The sequence below is a fragment of the Merops nubicus genome, unplaced genomic scaffold, assembly GCF_000691845.1.
Source record: "Merops nubicus isolate BGI_N331 unplaced genomic scaffold, ASM69184v1 scaffold36163, whole genome shotgun sequence".
NCBI classification, from domain to species: Eukaryota; Metazoa; Chordata; class Aves; order Coraciiformes; family Meropidae; genus Merops; species Merops nubicus.
The window spans coordinates 2,083-20,741 of NW_008598863.1; the positions used below are offsets into that span (position 1 = coordinate 2,083).

The 18,659-nt window shown below is 44.3% G+C and overlaps 1 protein-coding gene across 1 annotated transcript; it reads left to right on the forward strand.

Annotated features, from left to right (window-relative positions):
* Positions 1 to 3,464: 3,464 nt before the first annotated feature.
* Positions 3,465 to 18,647, forward strand: LOC103769958 (protein phosphatase 1 regulatory subunit 12B-like; the record flags this gene model as incomplete). Its single annotated transcript, XM_008937205.1, has 7 exons — positions 3,465 to 3,624; positions 6,051 to 6,195; positions 7,799 to 7,873; positions 10,323 to 10,402; positions 10,964 to 11,103; positions 15,341 to 15,450; positions 18,561 to 18,647. Coding segments are annotated over 7 exons (797 nt in total), but the record flags the coding sequence as incomplete, so codon positions are not given.
* Positions 18,648 to 18,659: the final 12 nt, after the last annotated feature.

Sequence of the window (18,659 nt, forward strand, 5' to 3'; positions counted from 1 at the left end):
GCCAAACAGCACTGGACCCAGCACAGAGCCCTGAGGAGCTCCACTGGTCACTGGTCTCCTGAGTCATTGATCATCAAGTCCATGTCTATTACAGAATCAAGGAGCTGTCAGGGTTGGAGACAAGGGTGCCAGGCAGGACTGTCAAATGCCTTGCACAAGTCCTGCAAGGTAGATGTCAGTTGCTCTTCCCACATCCACCAGAGCTGTAACTCTGTTGTAGGCCACCACATGAGTCAGGCACGATTTGCCCTTAGTGAAGCCCTGTTGGCTGTCACCAGTCACCTCTTTATCTTTTGTGTGCCTCAGGACAGGTGCCAGGAGGATCTGCTCCATGATCTTCCCTGGCACAGAGGTGAGGCTGACTCGTCTGGAGTTTCTTGGGCTTTTTAAAAGCAGGGGTTGTTTCCCCTTTTCCAGTCTGTGGGAACTTCATCAGTCTGCCACAGCTTCTCAAGTGTGATGGCCAGTGGCCTAACAACTTCAGCCACCAGTTCCTTCAGGACCAGTGGATTTATCTCATCAGTCCTGTGGACTTGTGCACCTTCAGGTTCTCCAGGCATTCCCAGACCTGATCTGCCCCTACCCTGGGTGGTTCCTCACTCTCCCAGACCCAGCCAGAGCCCTCTGTGACTTGGGTGGTGTGGCTCAAGTGGTTACCAGTGAAACCAAAGCAAAAGAGTCATGGAGTACTTCAGCCTCAGCCTCAGTAACCAGGTCACCCGTATCCCCCCAGACGGGCCCCACATTGTGTCTTCTTTTTCTTTTTTCTCCAATATACCTCTATGATCTTTAAACCTTACAAATGAAGCTCACGAAGAATGTTTTTGAAGGGTGCATTTGTCTCAGCCGTGTGGGAAGTGATAAACGAGGGCAGATTGGGCTGATACAGAGCAGACCATCCCCACTGGACATGGAGGGACTGTGTGTTTAGCCTGGAGAACAGAAAGCTGACAGGGGCATCTAGTTACTCTCACTCACTACCTTGAGGGAGGCACTGGAGGCAACAGAGCCAGGCTCTTTGCAGAGCTGTGCAGTGACAGGATGAGAGGAAAGCCATAGACTGGAGCAAAGGGCATTCTGACTACAGATATATGTACATAATAAACATATCTATGTATAAGGGGAAAATGTTTCCCAGGAAAGTGCTGGAACAGGGACCCTAGGAACTTGTGGAATCTCCATCATTGGAGATTGTCAAAACTCAGCTGCATTCAGCTCTGAGCAACTTGATCTGGGTTTGAAGTTACCCTCCTTTGAGCAGGGATTTGGGCTAAAGACCCCCAAAGATTCTTTCCAGTCCAGATTATTTTATGACTGAAGGTTGGTATTGGGGTTGTTTACGTGCTGGATTTGATCCAGTCCTCTGTAACAGATGTGTTCTGCTTAGCACATGATGGTTACTTTATTCCTGAAGCTATTTTCAGGTATAGTTAGGAAGAGATCAGCCCCTTGCTACTTTGTGTTTCTGCTCCACTGGTGAGTTTGTAGCTGTCCATCTGAGAGCTGCTTTTTATTTGTGTTACTGTTTGTCTTGGAAAATGGATGCAAGATCATGTTCCTTCAGTCAATAGAAACTTTTCACTTTCTAGTCAAGCATTTGTGCCAAGGTTATTCTTATTCTGTTCCCCTTTCCCCTCCACTTTGAAATAAGCTTAAATAGCCCTTCTGCCTTATATTTAGTCTGCTCAGGTATTTGAGAAGAGTTGTACCTGCAGTCAGTGTTTGTTTTAGGGGCTGTCAGGCCATGCCCTGTAAGGTTTCAGCCAGGCTGTTACCCTGTACCCTTGGTGCCCACTCTGCAGAGACCTGTTACACTGAGGTGAAGGGAGCAGCTCTGTCTGTCTGGGCATCCCAGGGAGCCTGACCACAGAGGGGAGCCAGGCGTGGTCTGGGCAGCCCAGTAAAACACACAGTGACTCTAGATGCAGTTTTTCACCTATTCCTGCCTCAGCTGCAGATCTTTTGCCTGCCAGTTCCTGGGCTCCTGCTTGGCTTTTCCATTGCTCCACCGCATTAGTGGCATCCTGCTAAGATGCCCTGAAACAACCATCTGTCCCCACCGAGCAGCTCCCCCCTGATACAGTTTAAAAGGATGGTAACTGCTGGATTAAATCTGTTACTGACTTTAAATAAGAGTCCATCCAGCTCCGTAGCTGCTTTTCAAGTGTAGCTAAAAGCAGGTGCCCTCTGCAGACTGTAACATCAGGATGGGCGTGTGTGGTTCCCCTCCCAGACGTTTCCCAGCCTCCAGCACCATGCCTCAAGGAATCCCTGAGCCAGATGGACTCTCTGTGTACTCAGGGATCCCCCGTGGGTTTCTGTTTCATGGACTTGTGCAGTCCTTGGGAACTCCTGGCATGTACAGCATTGTGCTTATTAACTATGAATTTGTCTAATCCTTGTTCCGATGCCAGTTGTGTTTCTAACCTTTGCAGTATCCTGCAGTAGTGGGTTTCACAGCTGAGACTCTGAGTTGACAAGTGTTTTCTTTTGTACTGTTTTAAACCTAATGCCCCATAATTTAATTGGGAGTCATGTTGTTCTTACACTGAAAGAACTAATCCATAGGGACAGTTGCTCTTCAACACCCTTCTTTATTCTTGAGATTTGTCACCTTCTCTTTCGTATTCTTTCCTGAGTCAGGAAGCTCCAGTCTGGTTAATCTTGTGTGGAGCTGTATTGTACTTCTGATTTCTCTACTATCCTTACATGACCTCATTATCATGAGAACTCCACTGAAGAAAGCAGGTCTAAGATAGTTTTGCTTCTTTTTGGTTTAGTGATAATTGTCCCTCTGGTTATCAGAAAGTCCATCTCTCTGTTATAGCTGATCTGAATTCATCTAAAGTTCTTCTCTTCAGCCATCAGATTCTTTTTTTTTTTCTTTCTATCCACAAAGTGCTGTAGAATTGTGTTTTGTCTGAAGTCAGTGGTTTGGTGCTCAGTGGAATTAACTGAATGCTTCTTTCGATGTGCCTGGCACGAGTGGCTGTGGAGCAGGAGAGATTTCCACACGTGCAGCTTGCAAATCATACTGAATTTTAAGTGACTTGACAGCTGGGGTTGTGTTGCTTTTACAGGGGATGTCTTAAGATCATCTCTTCAGATCTTCCCTGTAAATTATACTCACACTGTTGTTTAATTCAGTTTTTTAGGCTGTTGTTCATGGTTACTTCAATCCCTGCATATTTCAAGCTCAGTCCTTCCACCCATAGTTGTTTCACAGCTCTGCTACTAGTTAGTTGGGCTCACTGCTACCAGGGGCTCAGCTTTCAGGTTATTTCAGACAGCTTTGGAGTCTTTGTCAGTGATGCAGCAGTTCTCCCAACTCCTAGAAAATGCTTTTGCTGATCTTTCTGTAAGAGGTTGCTAATATTGTGTAATTAACAAAACATAGGGGAAGTTTAACATGCTCGTGAGAGCTTTCACTTGATAATCTCTTCTTCTATGCTTCACCTTCTTAGGTGCAGACCTAGACCAGGCAAGAAAAGAAGAGGAGCAGCAAATGCTACAGGATGCCCGGCAGTGGCTGAACAGTGGGAGGATTGAGGACGTCAGGCAGCCTCGCACAGGCGCCACGGCTCTCCACGTTGCTGCAGCAAAGGGCTATGCTGAAGTCATGAGGTGGGAGCTCCTTCCCAGGGCTGGGGAACTGCATTATGACTAGTTTTTGTAAGGAACATGTCTAGCTTTATAGCTGAGAGAAATTTGTTTCATACTCAAATTTTTTCAGGCTGCTGTTTCTCAGAGCTTCATGGATTTGTGTGCTCAGCCATAGTGGTTCACCTAGAAATATGTAGGGACTGGGAGATTCCCTTTCATACATAAAATGTATAGGGACTGGGAGATTCCCTTTCATACTTACAGACCTTTAAAGTGAGGAAAGCTTTTCAGAGACTGAGACATAAATTAGAAGGTTTAATTTTCACTGTTGGAGAAATAGATTTAAGACTAGCAAATAAAATAGTACTAGGGGATAAAAGCACAATTTCAGCCTACAAAGTGACAGTACATGCTGTATGATAGTCACAAACCTCCCAACAGTTTCCATGACCAGTTGAGTGGAGAATGCAGTGTCCAGTCCTATCTCACTGCCCCTTAGTGCTCCTGCTTCTGCAGCTGTCAGCAGTGTCAGAGGGACTCCAACACAAGGCAGTTCTGCTTCTGCCACTCTGGAACTAACAAGCTTGTTATGAACTGTAACTTGCCCAGTGTAGAGTTCCCTGGCAGTAAAGAATTAATACTTTCACAGGTAATGTCAAATTAAGGTTTCCAACACCACCCTTTCTTCTCTGCCCTTTATGTATGGGTGGAGCTGCCCATAAATATCAGCAGGGTTACTCTGTTGCCCACATTAAAATCCCTTCTGGAAGCGTTCATCCCTTTGGATCCTTAATTGTGTAGTTTTAAGTGGCATGATTTGATGTATAAGAGCTGTTTCTTATCAAGCTGTAGTAATTTTGTTGTTCTCCATGTTGCCTATTTGTCTTCAGTCATTAGAGCTTATAATTGAGTTATAAGCTTTCCATGCCTGTACTGTGCCAAGAACGATAATCTAACACAGCTTGTGTGGAATAGAAATGTAGTGTCTACTGAATTTGAGGTGTTGGGGGCCTTCAGTGGAGCTTTGGATGTCCAGTAGTCCTCAGGGAAGGCTTCATTTACTGTTTGCAGGGTGACTTAGGTCTGGACAGTAACTTGTTGGCATTAATTGTTATAATGATAACCAGACCTCGCAGAGAGCTGGCATTGGTTCACTCGTGTGTATTTTATGGCCACTCTCTAATACAAACCTTCAGTCACTTAAACCAAAGGGGCTGAAAGCCAGGAGCTAACTAGCTCTCAAATGAGATGAGGAATCTGTGTCCTTGAGTCTCTTAGCAGCAATGTTTCCCCCTGTTGCCAACTAGAAAATCAACGTAAAGTCAGCACCTAGTTTAAAATTTCTTTCACAGAGAAACACTCTGCTGCTGTAGTGGGACTGTTTTATTTAGCACAGTGACACGTCAGTGTAAAGCTGCAGGAGTTTCAAAACTGTTGGTGCCATCCTGGGGTCGTGCTGGATCCCTCTTGTGCTGCAGGGAAGTGCCTCTGGATGGTGGAGTTTCACACAACAGAAATTCTCAGTAGTGATTTTACCAGACTCTCAGACTTCCCCTGGGATGTCCTTCAATATTTAAGCAACTAGGATAATAGTCAGTTCTGATAGGTGAGCTACTCAGTACTTTCATCTGATCACTGGCATACCAGTGAGCATATGCCTCTGCAGCTTCAGACTACAACTGGCTCCCTCCTGCTTGTTTTGTCCTTCAGTGCTCGAGCTCCAGATGCTCTGTAACACTAGTGCTCTGGTCTGCTTGAGAAGGGAGTGCCTGGAAGGTGCTCAGCAGTGAATCTGATGCCAGGCTGTTCCCAGGCAGGTTCTCCTGGGTCAGATTGGCTTTAACTATGCAAGGACTAGTCTGCAAAAATGCATTTTTGGTTGTTAACTCAAATGTGGGTTATTTAACTTGACAAATTTCACATCTGTAAATCACAGTAATGCTGCTGCTTCTTACCTGGCTGTCCTGCTGGCATTGTCTCCCTATGGATTGTTCCTGTGAAGTGGCCTTGTCCTCTGGCAGAACCCAGGCTGAGCTCCAGCTACCAAATATCCTTCCCATGGCAGTGCTGTTCTTGGCTCCTAGTTACAGAGCTGGCAGTCTCCAGGGATGCTGTGTTTGGTGTGTGGTGTCTCCTGTGCATTGGAGCAGGAGTTCAGACTGGCTCACTGATCCCAGACTGGAAGTGAGGTGTTCTTCCAGTTTAGGCCATGCTGAAGGGGAGCTGTATCAGTTTGACTCATTCCAGCAGGTTTTGCAGTGAGGTCACTTTCATTCACTGCCCTTCCCTGTTAGAGTTGCAAGCCCGCTGGTTGGGATGCTGCTTAGGTGAACAGCCAAGGTAAGGACCTGCTGGCTCGTTGTGGACAGTGCCGCCCGCTCACGTGTGAACACTGCGTGGAGAGGTCTCTCTGGCTGGGCAGAGATCAGTATTGCTTCTTTCCTCAGGCTCTTGATCCAGGCTGGGTTTAATCTGAACGTGCAGGACAACGACGGCTGGACTCCGCTGCACGCGGCGGCGCACTGGGGCGTGAAGGAGGCTTGCTCCATCCTGGCCGAGGCCCTCTGTGACATGGACCTCAGGAACAAGCTGGTGAGGGCACAGACGTTGGCACGACTCATCCAGTGTGTTTCATAGCCAGCTGAGTATCAGCTTTGTTGCTGCCACTCTATCCAATGCCACGCCGAAGTCACAGTGAGCAGTTCTCCTGTGCATCGGAGCGTTTAAAGCCTCGGGCAGTAAAGAATCCTGAGTGCAGGAAGGCAGAAAAGGCTTCAAGTGTTCTTGGAAAAGATCAGTGATTAAACTTCAGGACCAAGATTGTAAGAAAGGCTAGGGGCTAGTCTGTGTCTTCCTGGCCCAGTGTGACCCTGGCAAATTAAACAACAACAAAAAAGACAGTCTTGGAGTGGAAAATAATATGCTAATTGTAAAGTATAAGGCACTGAAACTAGTGAACTCTTGAGAAACTGGCAGCTTTAAATCCTTCCTGTTCTGCTGTATTGGTCATAAAAAGGGAAATTTAAAAATTGACTCAGATTCATAAGAAAAGAGTAAAAAAAAATAGAAGAAAACTAAAAGGAGAAAAAAATTCCTCTTCCACCCCAATAGTTAGAAGTTTTTTTCTTGAAGAGAGGGTGGATTTTCGAGAGTTGAGATGTGCTTGTCCAGGGCTGTTCCCTGTGTTCCCCTCCCTGCTGCTGTGTCCAGGCAGTGCCTCTGAACTACTTCCTGCTGGAGCAGATTTGGGTCTGCCCTGGCTGCTTCTGGGGGAGGAAATGAGGTTGTGTGGACTTGGAACAGCACCGGGGAATGAAAGCAGGCAGGATAATTTGGGAAGAGAAATGTGGCACTGTATAGTGTGAGTGCATCTGTCTGCCCTGGAAAACGATGTAAAAAGAATTAGCTCTATGAGAAGGAGCCTTATGAGCGTGGTGAGCTCATTAGCATCCAAAATATGGGGGATCTTTTTTGTTTTAAATGCCATCAGGTGCTTTTCCAAAGTGTTAAGTATGGGGGGAGGAGTTTGTATTGTGCTGTACCTGAAAAGAAACAGATAGAGCTGTATTTGCTGCCTCACCTGCTCTTCCCAGTCAAGGATTGTTCCCTTGGTGGGTCAGATGGCCAAGGCAACCTGGATTTATTTGATCCATAGCCATCAGGTTTCATAATGTGTTGTTAATTAAATGGTGGTTATAGCTTTACTTGTGGTGAAAATTTAACTGATTTCTTGTTTTGTGCCCCAAAGTAATTTCTGTGGTTTGTTTTATTTTGCAAATCCCCATGGATGTGGAAATGGCTCCCAAATTTTTTGGCCTGTTGATGATTGGCAGCCTTTCAGGAGGTTCAAATACATGATGATACAGTAGAACAGGTTGATCACCTTCCTTCTCAGTACAGGAGTGTCCTTTTTAGAAACCTGGAAACACAAATACATTAGTCCTGGCTGTTAAATCTAACAGCAGCAGCAATTGGGGAACTGCACCTCCATAATTATCTAGGTTGCTTTAATTATGGATTGAGTCACAAAACCACCATCAGCATCATAAGGTTTTCCCTGCTCTGGAGTGAAGCAGAGTGTTACCCAGCCTGTGGGGTGGGAGGGTGTGCACCAGGTGCACTTTTGTTCTTCACAATTCCAGATATTAGCACCGTGCCCTATGGGATATCCTCTTGTCTTCTCTTGTTGCATCAGGGCCAGACGCCGTTCGACGTGGCTGATGAGGGACTAGTTGAGCATTTAGAAATGCTGCAGAAGAAACAGACTGTGGTGAGTTTCTGGCAGATCATTTTCCACCTCTCCAGTTACCTGCTCACCCATGGGTGTTTTCTGAGACACATGGCATCAACAGACACAGGAAGCCAAGGCCCAGCTGGTTTTTTTTATGTTAGTCATTCGGAATCTTTAATTACATCAATATTTTTAATAGCCTGAAATCTAGAAAGCTGGATGACTACCTCAGGGAGGTCAGTAGTGTGCTGACATGCAGAATTATGGTAACAAGGTTCTATTTCCAACTTTGGGATTGTTGTTACTCTGCAGTGGCTTTTGTTAGCTGGCAAGCTCTCTAGCATCAAGCTGCACTTTTCTTAATGAGTGATTACCCAAGTCCATTTGACCATGTTTGCATCTAAGGAAACAGGCTGTCAGTAGTGAGGAAAAGATCTGTTGCCACGACTGCCTTTCTTACAACAGGGAGATTTTTTATTGAGTGAAAAGAAATTACAAACTTCATGGAAATCTGGACTAAAAAAAATTGGTGATTCCAAAACCATATTGAATTGCCATTTCATTATGAAATGGAGATACTGGAAGAGGATATAAACAGAAAGTTGGCATGAAGAAGAAAGCACAAATATATCTTCATCAAAGTAAAGCCAGTTGTCAAGCCAGAGTTGGTTTTGGATTACATTTTTATCCTGTTTCATCTGCTCTACTCAATTATCTCATTTGGGCGCTTCCAAAAATCAGACCAACTTTCTCTAAAAAAAAATAAAAATCAGGAAGTGTCATTTAAACCCTTGGATTTGGAAACAGACATAATGAGAACGCTGCTGATTAAAACCCAAGAAAGTATTTTGAGGAACTGGCAATGTGAGTGGTAGAACTCAAGCTCTGATCATAACACAGCTGCTGTCATCCTTAACTAGCATCCTTAACATTCACAGAATCTTTTAAAAAATTAATCAGCTTCTACCTAAATGAGGTATTGATAAATACTATCAGTGTTGTATTTTTGATTTCCTCCTATCTCACTACACCAAGATTCTGTAGATAACTACACTCCTTGGAAGAAATGGAGCTAAAAAAGGCAAAGCAGCAAGAGGAATGTTTTGGATGGGTGCTAGCCCATTTTTGGGCCTGCTTCACAAGGGCAACCAACCCCCCTTGTTCTCTATATAGTAGCACTATATAAATCCCTTCTCCATTTATTACATGAATGTAGGAAGAACTGGGAATAGGAGAGGAATCCAAGTTTTATCACACTCTATTTTAGTGGATATGATTTTTTTCATAGAAATGCTGCTTTATCATATGTGTTTATCATGTGCCATTTTTAGCACATAGAAAAGTTACATTTGTTACAGATGAAACAGGCAGTTCCACAACACTCCTCTAAGTATATTATTTCACTTTCAGAATGGTTCTTAAACCAGATTACATTTTTTTAATCTAAAGCTCTTAGCAGACCAATGTGCCATCCTTGCTAAAAGATTTGCTGCTGTTACTGAGAGAAGAGGGAATTTTATTTGCTGGAAGCAATTAATTTGATTTGGGTTTGGACTTTTTTTCCCAGTCTCTGAATTACCTGTGAATGGAGCAGGCTGTTTCCTGCACTTGCCTTTGTTATGCTCCAGGCGTTTGTTCTATTTAACAACATGCTGTACCCCAAATTTTGGCTCCTTGCCCGACTCCATGTAGCTTTTCCCACATTCAGAATTTTCAGAGCTTTTGCTTCTTGTGCCTGCTGTCAGCTCCTATGAAAAGAGAAAGAATAACTAGCATGACACAAAAGGGACAGTCTTAAAAGTGAGCCTCTTATTGCCATCCCTCTTCCTACCTCAGCTGTGCTCTAGAAGGTACTGAAACAATTTTTCAGTTAGTGTTTTATTCCTCAGTGGTGCCCAAGTGAGTATTGCTGCTCTCTGGGCAAAACATTCCAGTTGCTGCAGTGATCACAGGGTGTGCAGTGACTTAGTGCAGGCATTTGAGAGATTTAAGAAGCGACCCATCCTTGCAGGAGATCCATCAGTTGCCTTTCCAGGGCATACTTGGACACTTTTCTCAGAGCAAGTAAATAATAGCTATCAAAGCAGCAACGTTTTAACTGAATCTAGCCTCATCTCCTGGGCATACAAACACATGTGGACAGACCTCCAGGACTGTGTCTGCCTGAGCAGATGCAGGGGAAGTCAGGATTTGACTGTGGGTCTCAGCAGGGACTGCTGCCATCTTCTCTGGAGGTTTTATTAAATTGCATCTTGAGTCTAAGGACATGCTGGGTGTGTAGCTGTGGCTTTATGGAGCTCTGGTCAAGACATCCAGTGCTCTTGCAGATGAGAATCTGTCTAATTGACTTGTAAAACAAATCCACAGTATTCTTCATCTGACAAAGTTGGGATGACCTTATGCTGTGGTGATTATTGGATTGTGTTGAGGTGGCTTCTTATGATGTCTCTTTTCATTCTCTCTCTGATCTTCTTGGATGTTCTGACAGTTGCGAAGTGAGAAGGAGACGAGGAATAAGTTAATTGAAGCTGACATGAATGGCAAGCCTCAGAGCAGACTCTTCCCCAGGTATGACTCTTTCCTCTGCTGAAAAGAAGCTGCACGGGGGGTAATGGGAGACCAGCTTCATCTCTTAGCAGTCAGGTGGCCTCAGCTGGTTTTTTAAAAAAAGTTCACTGCTGTTCGTGTTCATTTCATGGGTTTGTTTAAATCTGAACACTCTGAAATGCAGTTTTAGCTCTTTCTTAACACACCCACTGAATAGTGAGGCAAGGGATTGGGCTGGTGCTTGGTCCTACAGCTTCTGCTTTTGCTAAGCATCAGTTTGACCTTTGGGCTGAGAACTGCACTCTCCCAGTTGCCCAGAGCCATGCAGCCCAGTTGATGGCTTGTGTTGCCCTAGGAAGAGTGCAACTTTTTTGGATTGAGAAATACTTGCAAATTTAGGAGACTGGCACTGGAGTCCCTGGCAAATGGACAATGCTGCAAGTGCCAGGATGGTGAGTCTGTAGGTGGATTTTGTCCTTTTGTTTGCTCTGTGTGTAGCAAATCATGTCTATGTGTTCATGAGAAGCAGGACTTGGAACAGCTCGCTCGGCTGGTAGTCCTTAAAATTTCTGTACCTTGTAGCAAAGAGAAGATTCTGTACGAGGAAGACACACTGAAGTCCATGGAAATGGAGGAAGAGAACAAGGACTCTAGCAGTTCTAGTTCTGAAGAGGAAGAAGCTGAAGATGAAGTTTCAGAATCAGATGCTGAAAAGGAGTCAGGTAAGAGTTGGTCTTGGGTTTAATAATGAGTCAAGCAATACTGGGGGATCAGTTTGAGAACTGCTCTTTTTTTTTGCGCTTAGTTGTTAAAAACATCCTGAAAGTTTTACATCCAGTGTATATGTATTGAATATAGAGAACTCTGTAGCTAGTGTACTAAAAAAAGCTGATCTAAATGCTCTAAATGCAGCATAATTCCCCCCCCCCCCAAAAAGCTGCAGATAGCATTTTAATTTCTACTTCCCTCTCACTTGAATTTAAGACAACACGTTGTTCGTAGGTTGTTCTTAAGCAGTAGTTTTTTCCCATTGGCAACTTTCAGGATGAATACTTCAGCTACTGCAAGATGGTGGTAGAAAAGCAATTGAACATGTAGGAAGGTAATAGCCTGTTGTGTTTGGAGCAGAGGAATGAAGGGCTGAAGCTCTTCTCTGTAATTATAGAGCTGAGGAACTTTTTTTCTGACTGCTGTATAGTAATTGCAAAGCAGAGTGGAAGATAAGGATTAAGTACATTGAGTCACATTAACCTTTACATTATGGCATATTGCTGGCATCCTACTCCCATTCTTTTTCCATAATTTCTATGGCTTCTTTAATTAGTTTGAACAGTGTATATATGCAGCACAGGATGTTTAAATAAAAATATTTCATTTTACAGTAAAGCAAGACTTCTTTGTACTTAATATTTCTGCAAACAGAGATGGATCTTGGACTATGATGTACTAATGGTTAAGCTACTTTTAACATCAGTTTAATTGGCCTGTATCCCAATATACCAATAAATAAGTCCTTGCAGAGAAGTATAGTTTAAAGTATTGTCCTGCTTCTTGTGCCAGTAAAATCATCACCTCTGTTCTAGTTCTATCCGTTACGCCACTTACTGCAGTACGAGAGGTGCTGAGAATCCTGGCTGGTCTTTGCAGAGCTGGGAGTTACAAAAGCTCTCTGGGTATGACAGAAACATGGTGAAGTAATATTCTGGCTTTGAAATCACACCAATGTGGTGGAGAAGTCAGTGGCAGAAGTGGGCATGCAGCAGGAGTCACCTTGGTTTGTCCATAAGCCGAGATTTTACTAGAGCAGCCCTGTACAGCTGTGTGCCAGCTCTTGTAAACATGGGGAGAACTTGACCCAAACTCCTCTGACGTGTGTGTAGCTACAAGAAGTGGAGCTTCTGTGCTGTTTAACTGGTACAGGAACTGTGTAAGATTCTTCAGCAAGGAAAGTGCCACAGCACTCAGCATTAAATTTTGTGTAAAGCCAGAGCAGGTCTTTTTATTGAGTTAATTCACTGAGCAAAGCACATTATAGTAATCTAATTCAAGCCACTACAGCTAAAACAAATTGAAGACAAAAAGCATTCAAGAAATAATTAAGCATCAGCCTTCAGGCTTTGTTACCTGTTCTCTTCTTTCCTGGAGAGATTATTGGCTCCTTTGAGAAATTTCACCCAGAATTGAAGCCTTGCTTTGTAAGCTTCTTAAATCACTAATAAAATGAACATTAATTTGTCGAGCTGGAATGGGACACACACTTCTGGTACTCTTTTTAAAACAAAATTCATGAGGAAACAACAGCAGCCCATGTGTTACAGGAGGGCTCCAAAGATAAGCAGGGATGAAAAGAGCTTTCCATAGAAAATTACAAATGTCACAGTATTACTAGCTTCAAAGACAGTCTTAAGAACAATTATGCTTAATTATCTTTATGCTTTATCTTAAATGCTTGGAGGGATACAGGGTTTTTTTGAAAACATGGAAATTATTTCCTTATCCCTCTTCATTTTCTTGTGAGATTTAATATTCACATAGCTTTGTAATTCCAAGCAGCACTGGACAGACAGAAGGTGACTTGTTCTGAAGTGTTCACAGCCCAGACAAAGGGGGAAAAGAGCCAAAATATCATTATGCATTATCTTCTCAAACAAACAAACAAACAAAAATAACACCTTTGGTAACTGAGAATGAGGCAGAACAAAGTAGAAGCTGGCAGTAAAATACAGAAGTTTATTTTGAGGTGTGTTTTGAAGGGTCTCAGGTTGCAATAAATTTGTTGAATTTGCAGAGACTGTGGGAGGAGAAGAAATTTGAAGAGGTGAGCAGTGAAATTGCTGGAGTGCTTCAGAGTACCATGTTTCTTAAAATCTGTAAGAAGTCTGTGTTCCTCAAACAAAGGAAGCTAAGCGTGTTAAAGCAATTTTACCAAGCTTGAGGAGGGTTAACAATTTGGCTTTGGGTTGTATATCAACGAGAGGAAGGTCAAGATGAAATTCTGTGGTTGTTATCTGTGCTGGTAACTATTAAAATATGTAATTGTTGTGAATTAAAGTAGACCAGGGAAGCTTTCAATGTTTTAGTTTAAAATAAATACATTAAAACCTTAAGAAAAATTATATTTATGCCAAATTAGAGAACTAAATTTTCAGTCTCACCAGATATGTTTTGGGGAGATTGAACTAATCTCACTATTTTTTCTTGATTGGAATTTGTAATGTTTATTGCTGAAAATTTAGTAAAATGTGGGTTCCTCTCCTAAAGACAACGATGCCTGTGGTCATGCTGTCTGCCATGCTGCTGGAACAAGGTACTTTGGCATGTCCTTCTCCTGCAGTTGACTCCTCTTGGTCACATTGCTCACAGTTAGTCTTCTTTCCAACCTGTCATTACCACTTAAGCCTGTGCCCCTGTAATTAGGCTTGACCTTAAAAGCTGACCTCTGTACTATAAACTTCCAGACCAGGCTACCAGTCATCATCTAGCCCAGCCAGTAAAGCTGCTGGCTGTCAGGTCATGTCTGTTCTCCTCTTCCTGCAGTGTCAAGGATTCTCCTGGCTTTTACAGGCTTTAGTCTCAAGAAATGAGAAATGGCAAGCCTGTGACTTTTTGTCTGTGTGCCAGATCAGGCCTGCAAGGAGAAATGGGTCATACTGCCCCTTCCTGAAGGCTTGCTTGAAAGGAGAATGTGTCTGGGTGTTAGGCTCAAGACATGAAATACTCTTTTGATGACTTTGGTGGAAGTTCTGAGATAACACAAAAGAGGGAAAGGTGGCTCAGACTTCAATATCAAGCAAACCTTCCTAGGGGAGATGCATCTATGTCTCTTTAATTCTGGCTCTGTCAGTCCTGCTAACTGCCTGTTATTTTTAAATGTTTCTCCTGGCTTGCTCTTTTCTCTTTTCCATGTCCTTTGAGTCCTGTTTTCCAGGAGGGAGAACGTTTGTTTCACACAGATCGGTCTTCGTGCTCCGAGGTGCCGTCCTCACGGATGCTCCACACCAAACTGTACATGTGACAGGAGATCTTTATTCATTGCACATACCTCATTTGCTAGTACTGTTTGAGAGCTTTCACTTAGAATGACCTTGTTTTTCCAAAGCCATAAGCATATGAGGCACTTATAGCTGTGAGAGGAAAGCATTGTTCTGTTGGTGTAGCTGCATCGTTTCTCAGGCACACCATGTGGCTGTCTGGTAAATAGTTTGTCTTGGAGCCCTGTCCACTCCTGGCAGTTGAATCTATTGCCTGAGATATGGTTTCTGCTTACTCTGTCCCTGCTAGTGGATGTTGGTATATCAAGTATGGTGCATAGGTACCAAAAAAAAACCAAACCTAGGTTATTACACTTGTCTAACAAACAGAGAGGCAGCTGTGATCTTGGTAGGGCTTGCTTAGCTTGCTTTGAGCCCTGTTAAAGACTTCTGTTGGGAATTGGTTCTAGGTTTCTGTAGAAAAATGGATTTTGCTGTGGAAGACCAGACGCTGTGCCCACCAGCATAACCAACTGCAGCAGAGCCATGCAGTGAAATCCACCAGCAGGCCCCCTCGGGGCTGTGTGCTGTGATCCATCCTCACACAGTGCAGTGGGAGTGGCACATTCTGCTTTCCTTCCCAGATTTTACAAGGGAAGAACACTCCCTGAGAGGAAATGAAATTGTGAACAAATTAAAAATCTTTTTGTCCTCCTTAAGGTGCTTTCTGCAAAGAATTCGCTTGTCTGTGGGGATGAAGGTCAAAAGCTTTGCCTGGCAAATGTATCCATCATACCTTTGAGTAAGTGGGAAGCCTCCTTGCAGAAAGTCCTGGGCAGCCTTGGCAGTGGCGGCGGCGTTATGATCCAAGGCACACTGAGGCCTCAGCAACGCTGAACATGAGCTTAGTGCACACTGTGCTTGTAAAGAAGGGCCTGGGAAGTGCAATACTGAAACATTTGGTTTCTCTTCTTGTTTAAAATTGTAGAAAGGAAGGAAGAGCCCTTTGCCAACCACTCCAGCCATGAAACCAGGCCTAGCATCACTGAACAAATACCACCACCCGAGCCCAACTCCTTCACTGCATCTGCCAGAAGAGTAAGTGAATTTGGAATGAACGGGGACTCCAGCAGTGCTCAAAAGCAGTAGGTTGTACTGGAAAATGGATGCTCTGAAAACACTTTTCAGAGGAGTTGTAGGACTTGAATTTAGGAGAGCATGGTAGCATGCAGCTTTGATAACAATGCTGGGTTAACAGCACAGGGCTGGCAGGAAGGAGGGTGTTTGTGTGTGAAGGTTCCTCCTGGATCTCTTCCCCTCCAGAGCAGATTGTGTTGCTCACAAGAGAAACCCTGCTTAGCACAAGAGCTTTGTGTCACTGTCAGTTCAGAGGTGGCTGGTGCCAGTCTCTTACCAGCAGGAGATCTTTCACCAAAGCTGGTTCCGGCTGATGTACCAGCAGCAAATCTGGCATCATCATCTGAAGTGCCTCCAGCTTGCCAGACTCAGTGGCATGATGTTACAGCCCAGTAAGCAGAGGGGATAAAGTTTGCATCTGACTAGATAGCTAGGCTATGAAAGCTCTTTAAAGGTGAAGCAGAGTTACTGAAATCTTATCTGAATTCCCCAGCTCTCACGTCAGTCAGCTAGATGGCACCAGGAGGCTCTGGGCTCTGCTGAGGACTGGTAGCTGACACTGCACCAGAGTATGGAGAACAGTTATCCAGCCCAGGCCCCTCGCCCAAGTGGGAAGCACTAGGTACATGTTAGAGGGAAAATGCTTCTTGCTTGGTCACAATTTTTTATTTTTCACTTGCCACGGAGTCTAACTTCTCATCCAGGTCGAAGGAAATAGGGCTCCCCTGGGCACTGTTCACCTTGGGCTGACTTAGCAGGGCAGGTATTAAGCAGAAGGATCCTGGGAAGTGAGTGTTCTCACTCATTGGAACTGTTTCACACAGAAAAATGCTGTTAGGGTATGGAAGTGGGCCTGTGTGCAAAGCAGTTATTCATTGGACCTCAGTCACTTAGGATCAGCTGCTTTACCTTCCCTTACATGTTTGATTCTTCTGTAACTTTTTTTGGGGCTTTGTAGAGGAAGATGAGAGTGCTTGTGCTGCCCTCCATTTGTGGGGCATCCATCTGCGCCGTTCCTGTGTTCAGAAATTACAGAAGGCAGCTTTTACTGTGAGTTTGAGCTTTCTCTGAGGAAGTGACAGAACTACATTAAAGCCTTGGAGCTGTGCAGTTGGGTAGATGGGAAGTGGTGGAATTGGAGGAGAACAGATTAACTCCATGCATCGACACTAACCCGAGCTCAGAAGCATTGCTGAAGTGCTCTAGTGGGGATTTTATCTGTGCAGTCTTGAGTCAAGGCGTGTTGAGGGCAGAGCTCCTTGGCTGCATTTATTCTGTATAATGTCAGATGTTTTTCTTATGTGGAATATAGTATAATAATGCTTATATCTTCTAAGCAAGGCTACGGGGTAGCCTTGTCTAACCCAGTATCCTGCCCTTGACAGTGACCATCAAAAGACACTAGAGAAAGCAGAATTTAGCTGGACTTCCCTCCCACCTTGGAGCAATTTTGTATTTCAGGGACTTGCTGAACCTGTGAGGGTTTTTTTTTTTTTGTATTCAGTAGACCCTTCTGGACTTTTCCTCTCAGAATTTATGCAGTCACTTTTTGAGTGCCCATAATGTATGGGATCTTATAACGCCCTGTGGCAGAGGGTTTGTCACCTTAATTACATATTACACAGAGCTTCCTGCTCCTGTTTCACTAAGCCTGCCACACGCTGGTTTTCTTTGCTGCCCTTAGTTTTTTTTTTGTGGGGAGGAATAAGGAATAATAGATCCTTATTCAACCCTGAGAGTTTTCTGTACCTTGGTCATATCGGAGCCTGGAGACTCCCAGTATACAGAATAACTCCTCATACAAAAGCTGTCTTGCTCTACTCATTCTTGTTGCCTTTCTCTGAATCTCTTCCCCTTCTTCTATACTGCTTTTGAGCTGTGGAGCTGAGCTGTGAGTGATACCACAGATGTGATTGTGCCCTGCAGTGACACAGAGACATAATGATGCAGTGTTTCATATTCTGCTGGTTTCCAGTCGTTCCTAATGGTTTGTTTGCTTTATTTCCCATACAACTTGGTGTTGAGTCCCTTTCTTTGAACAAGTATCTCTTGTGGTGCCCAGGCTCCATTCTGGAATGGAAGTGGGCATCGTTTTGTAAGACTTGATAACAGTAATTGAAGCTGTACACTTAAGCAGTTGTATATTTGGTGAGTATAAACACTTGTCAGAAGTGGCTTGTGTAACAAAAAGCTGAAGGTCCATTCTGGAGTATGTACAGATTAGGCAGTTACTTGACCACAGAACAGTTTAGGCTAGAACAGGCCTCTGCAAGCCTGTAGTCCAGCCTCTTGTCAAAGCAGGGCCAGTTTCAAGCCTATGTCATGTTGTTTGAACTACCTGAGCTCAGCTGAGTATCAAAAATTCTCTGAGGATGGAGACCTCCCACTGTCCCAATGCAGCATCACTGCTACTAGGAGGTGTGTCCTCCTTCATGTCAGTTGTCTGTTCCTCCTTCTCCTTTCACTGTAGATTGTTGAGAAGTCTGGTTCTATATCTTCTGTAAACTCACCCTCAAAGTAGGTGTTAAATCCACCTGTTAAATCCTTCCCTTGCCTTCTCTTTTCCATGCTAAACAAGCCAGATTTCCTCAGTCTCTCCCCTTGTGTGTGGTAGGCTCCAGCTTCCTGATGATCTTAAAGGCTTTTGCTGGACTCTCTGCAGCTTGATTTGTGTAGGGGTTTGATTTTCAGCCAGTCACAAAAGAGCTGGTTACTTTTTTGGTTTTCTGTCTTTACTGAGTAGTTCCCCCTTCCTAAATGGGTGCTAACAAAAACTTCATTTTTCCCGATATTCTTTCTGCAAAGCTGGAGGAGAGCATTGTGTAGGCAAAGGGAGATGCACGGTGACATGAGATTTCTGTCATCCTCTCCCCTTGGGGACGAGGGCACCAGAGCAGTTTGTATCCCAGTGAGGTCACCTTGAGCTGGTAAGGCTCAGATCAGAGTCACTCCATCCCACGTTCACAGCTGCAGCCCGGCGACCGCTGGGGCTTGTTGAAACGCTTTCAGAACTTCAGCTTGTGCTTTGCAGTGCTCTCACTTCTCCCAAATGTCCCTTTTCTCCTCCACAGTACAGCTGGCTGGGCAGGCCGGAGGAGCAGAAGGACGAGTCCCCCTCCTCGTGGCGGCTGGGGCTGCGCAAGACCGGCAGCCAGGGGGCGCTGGGCGAG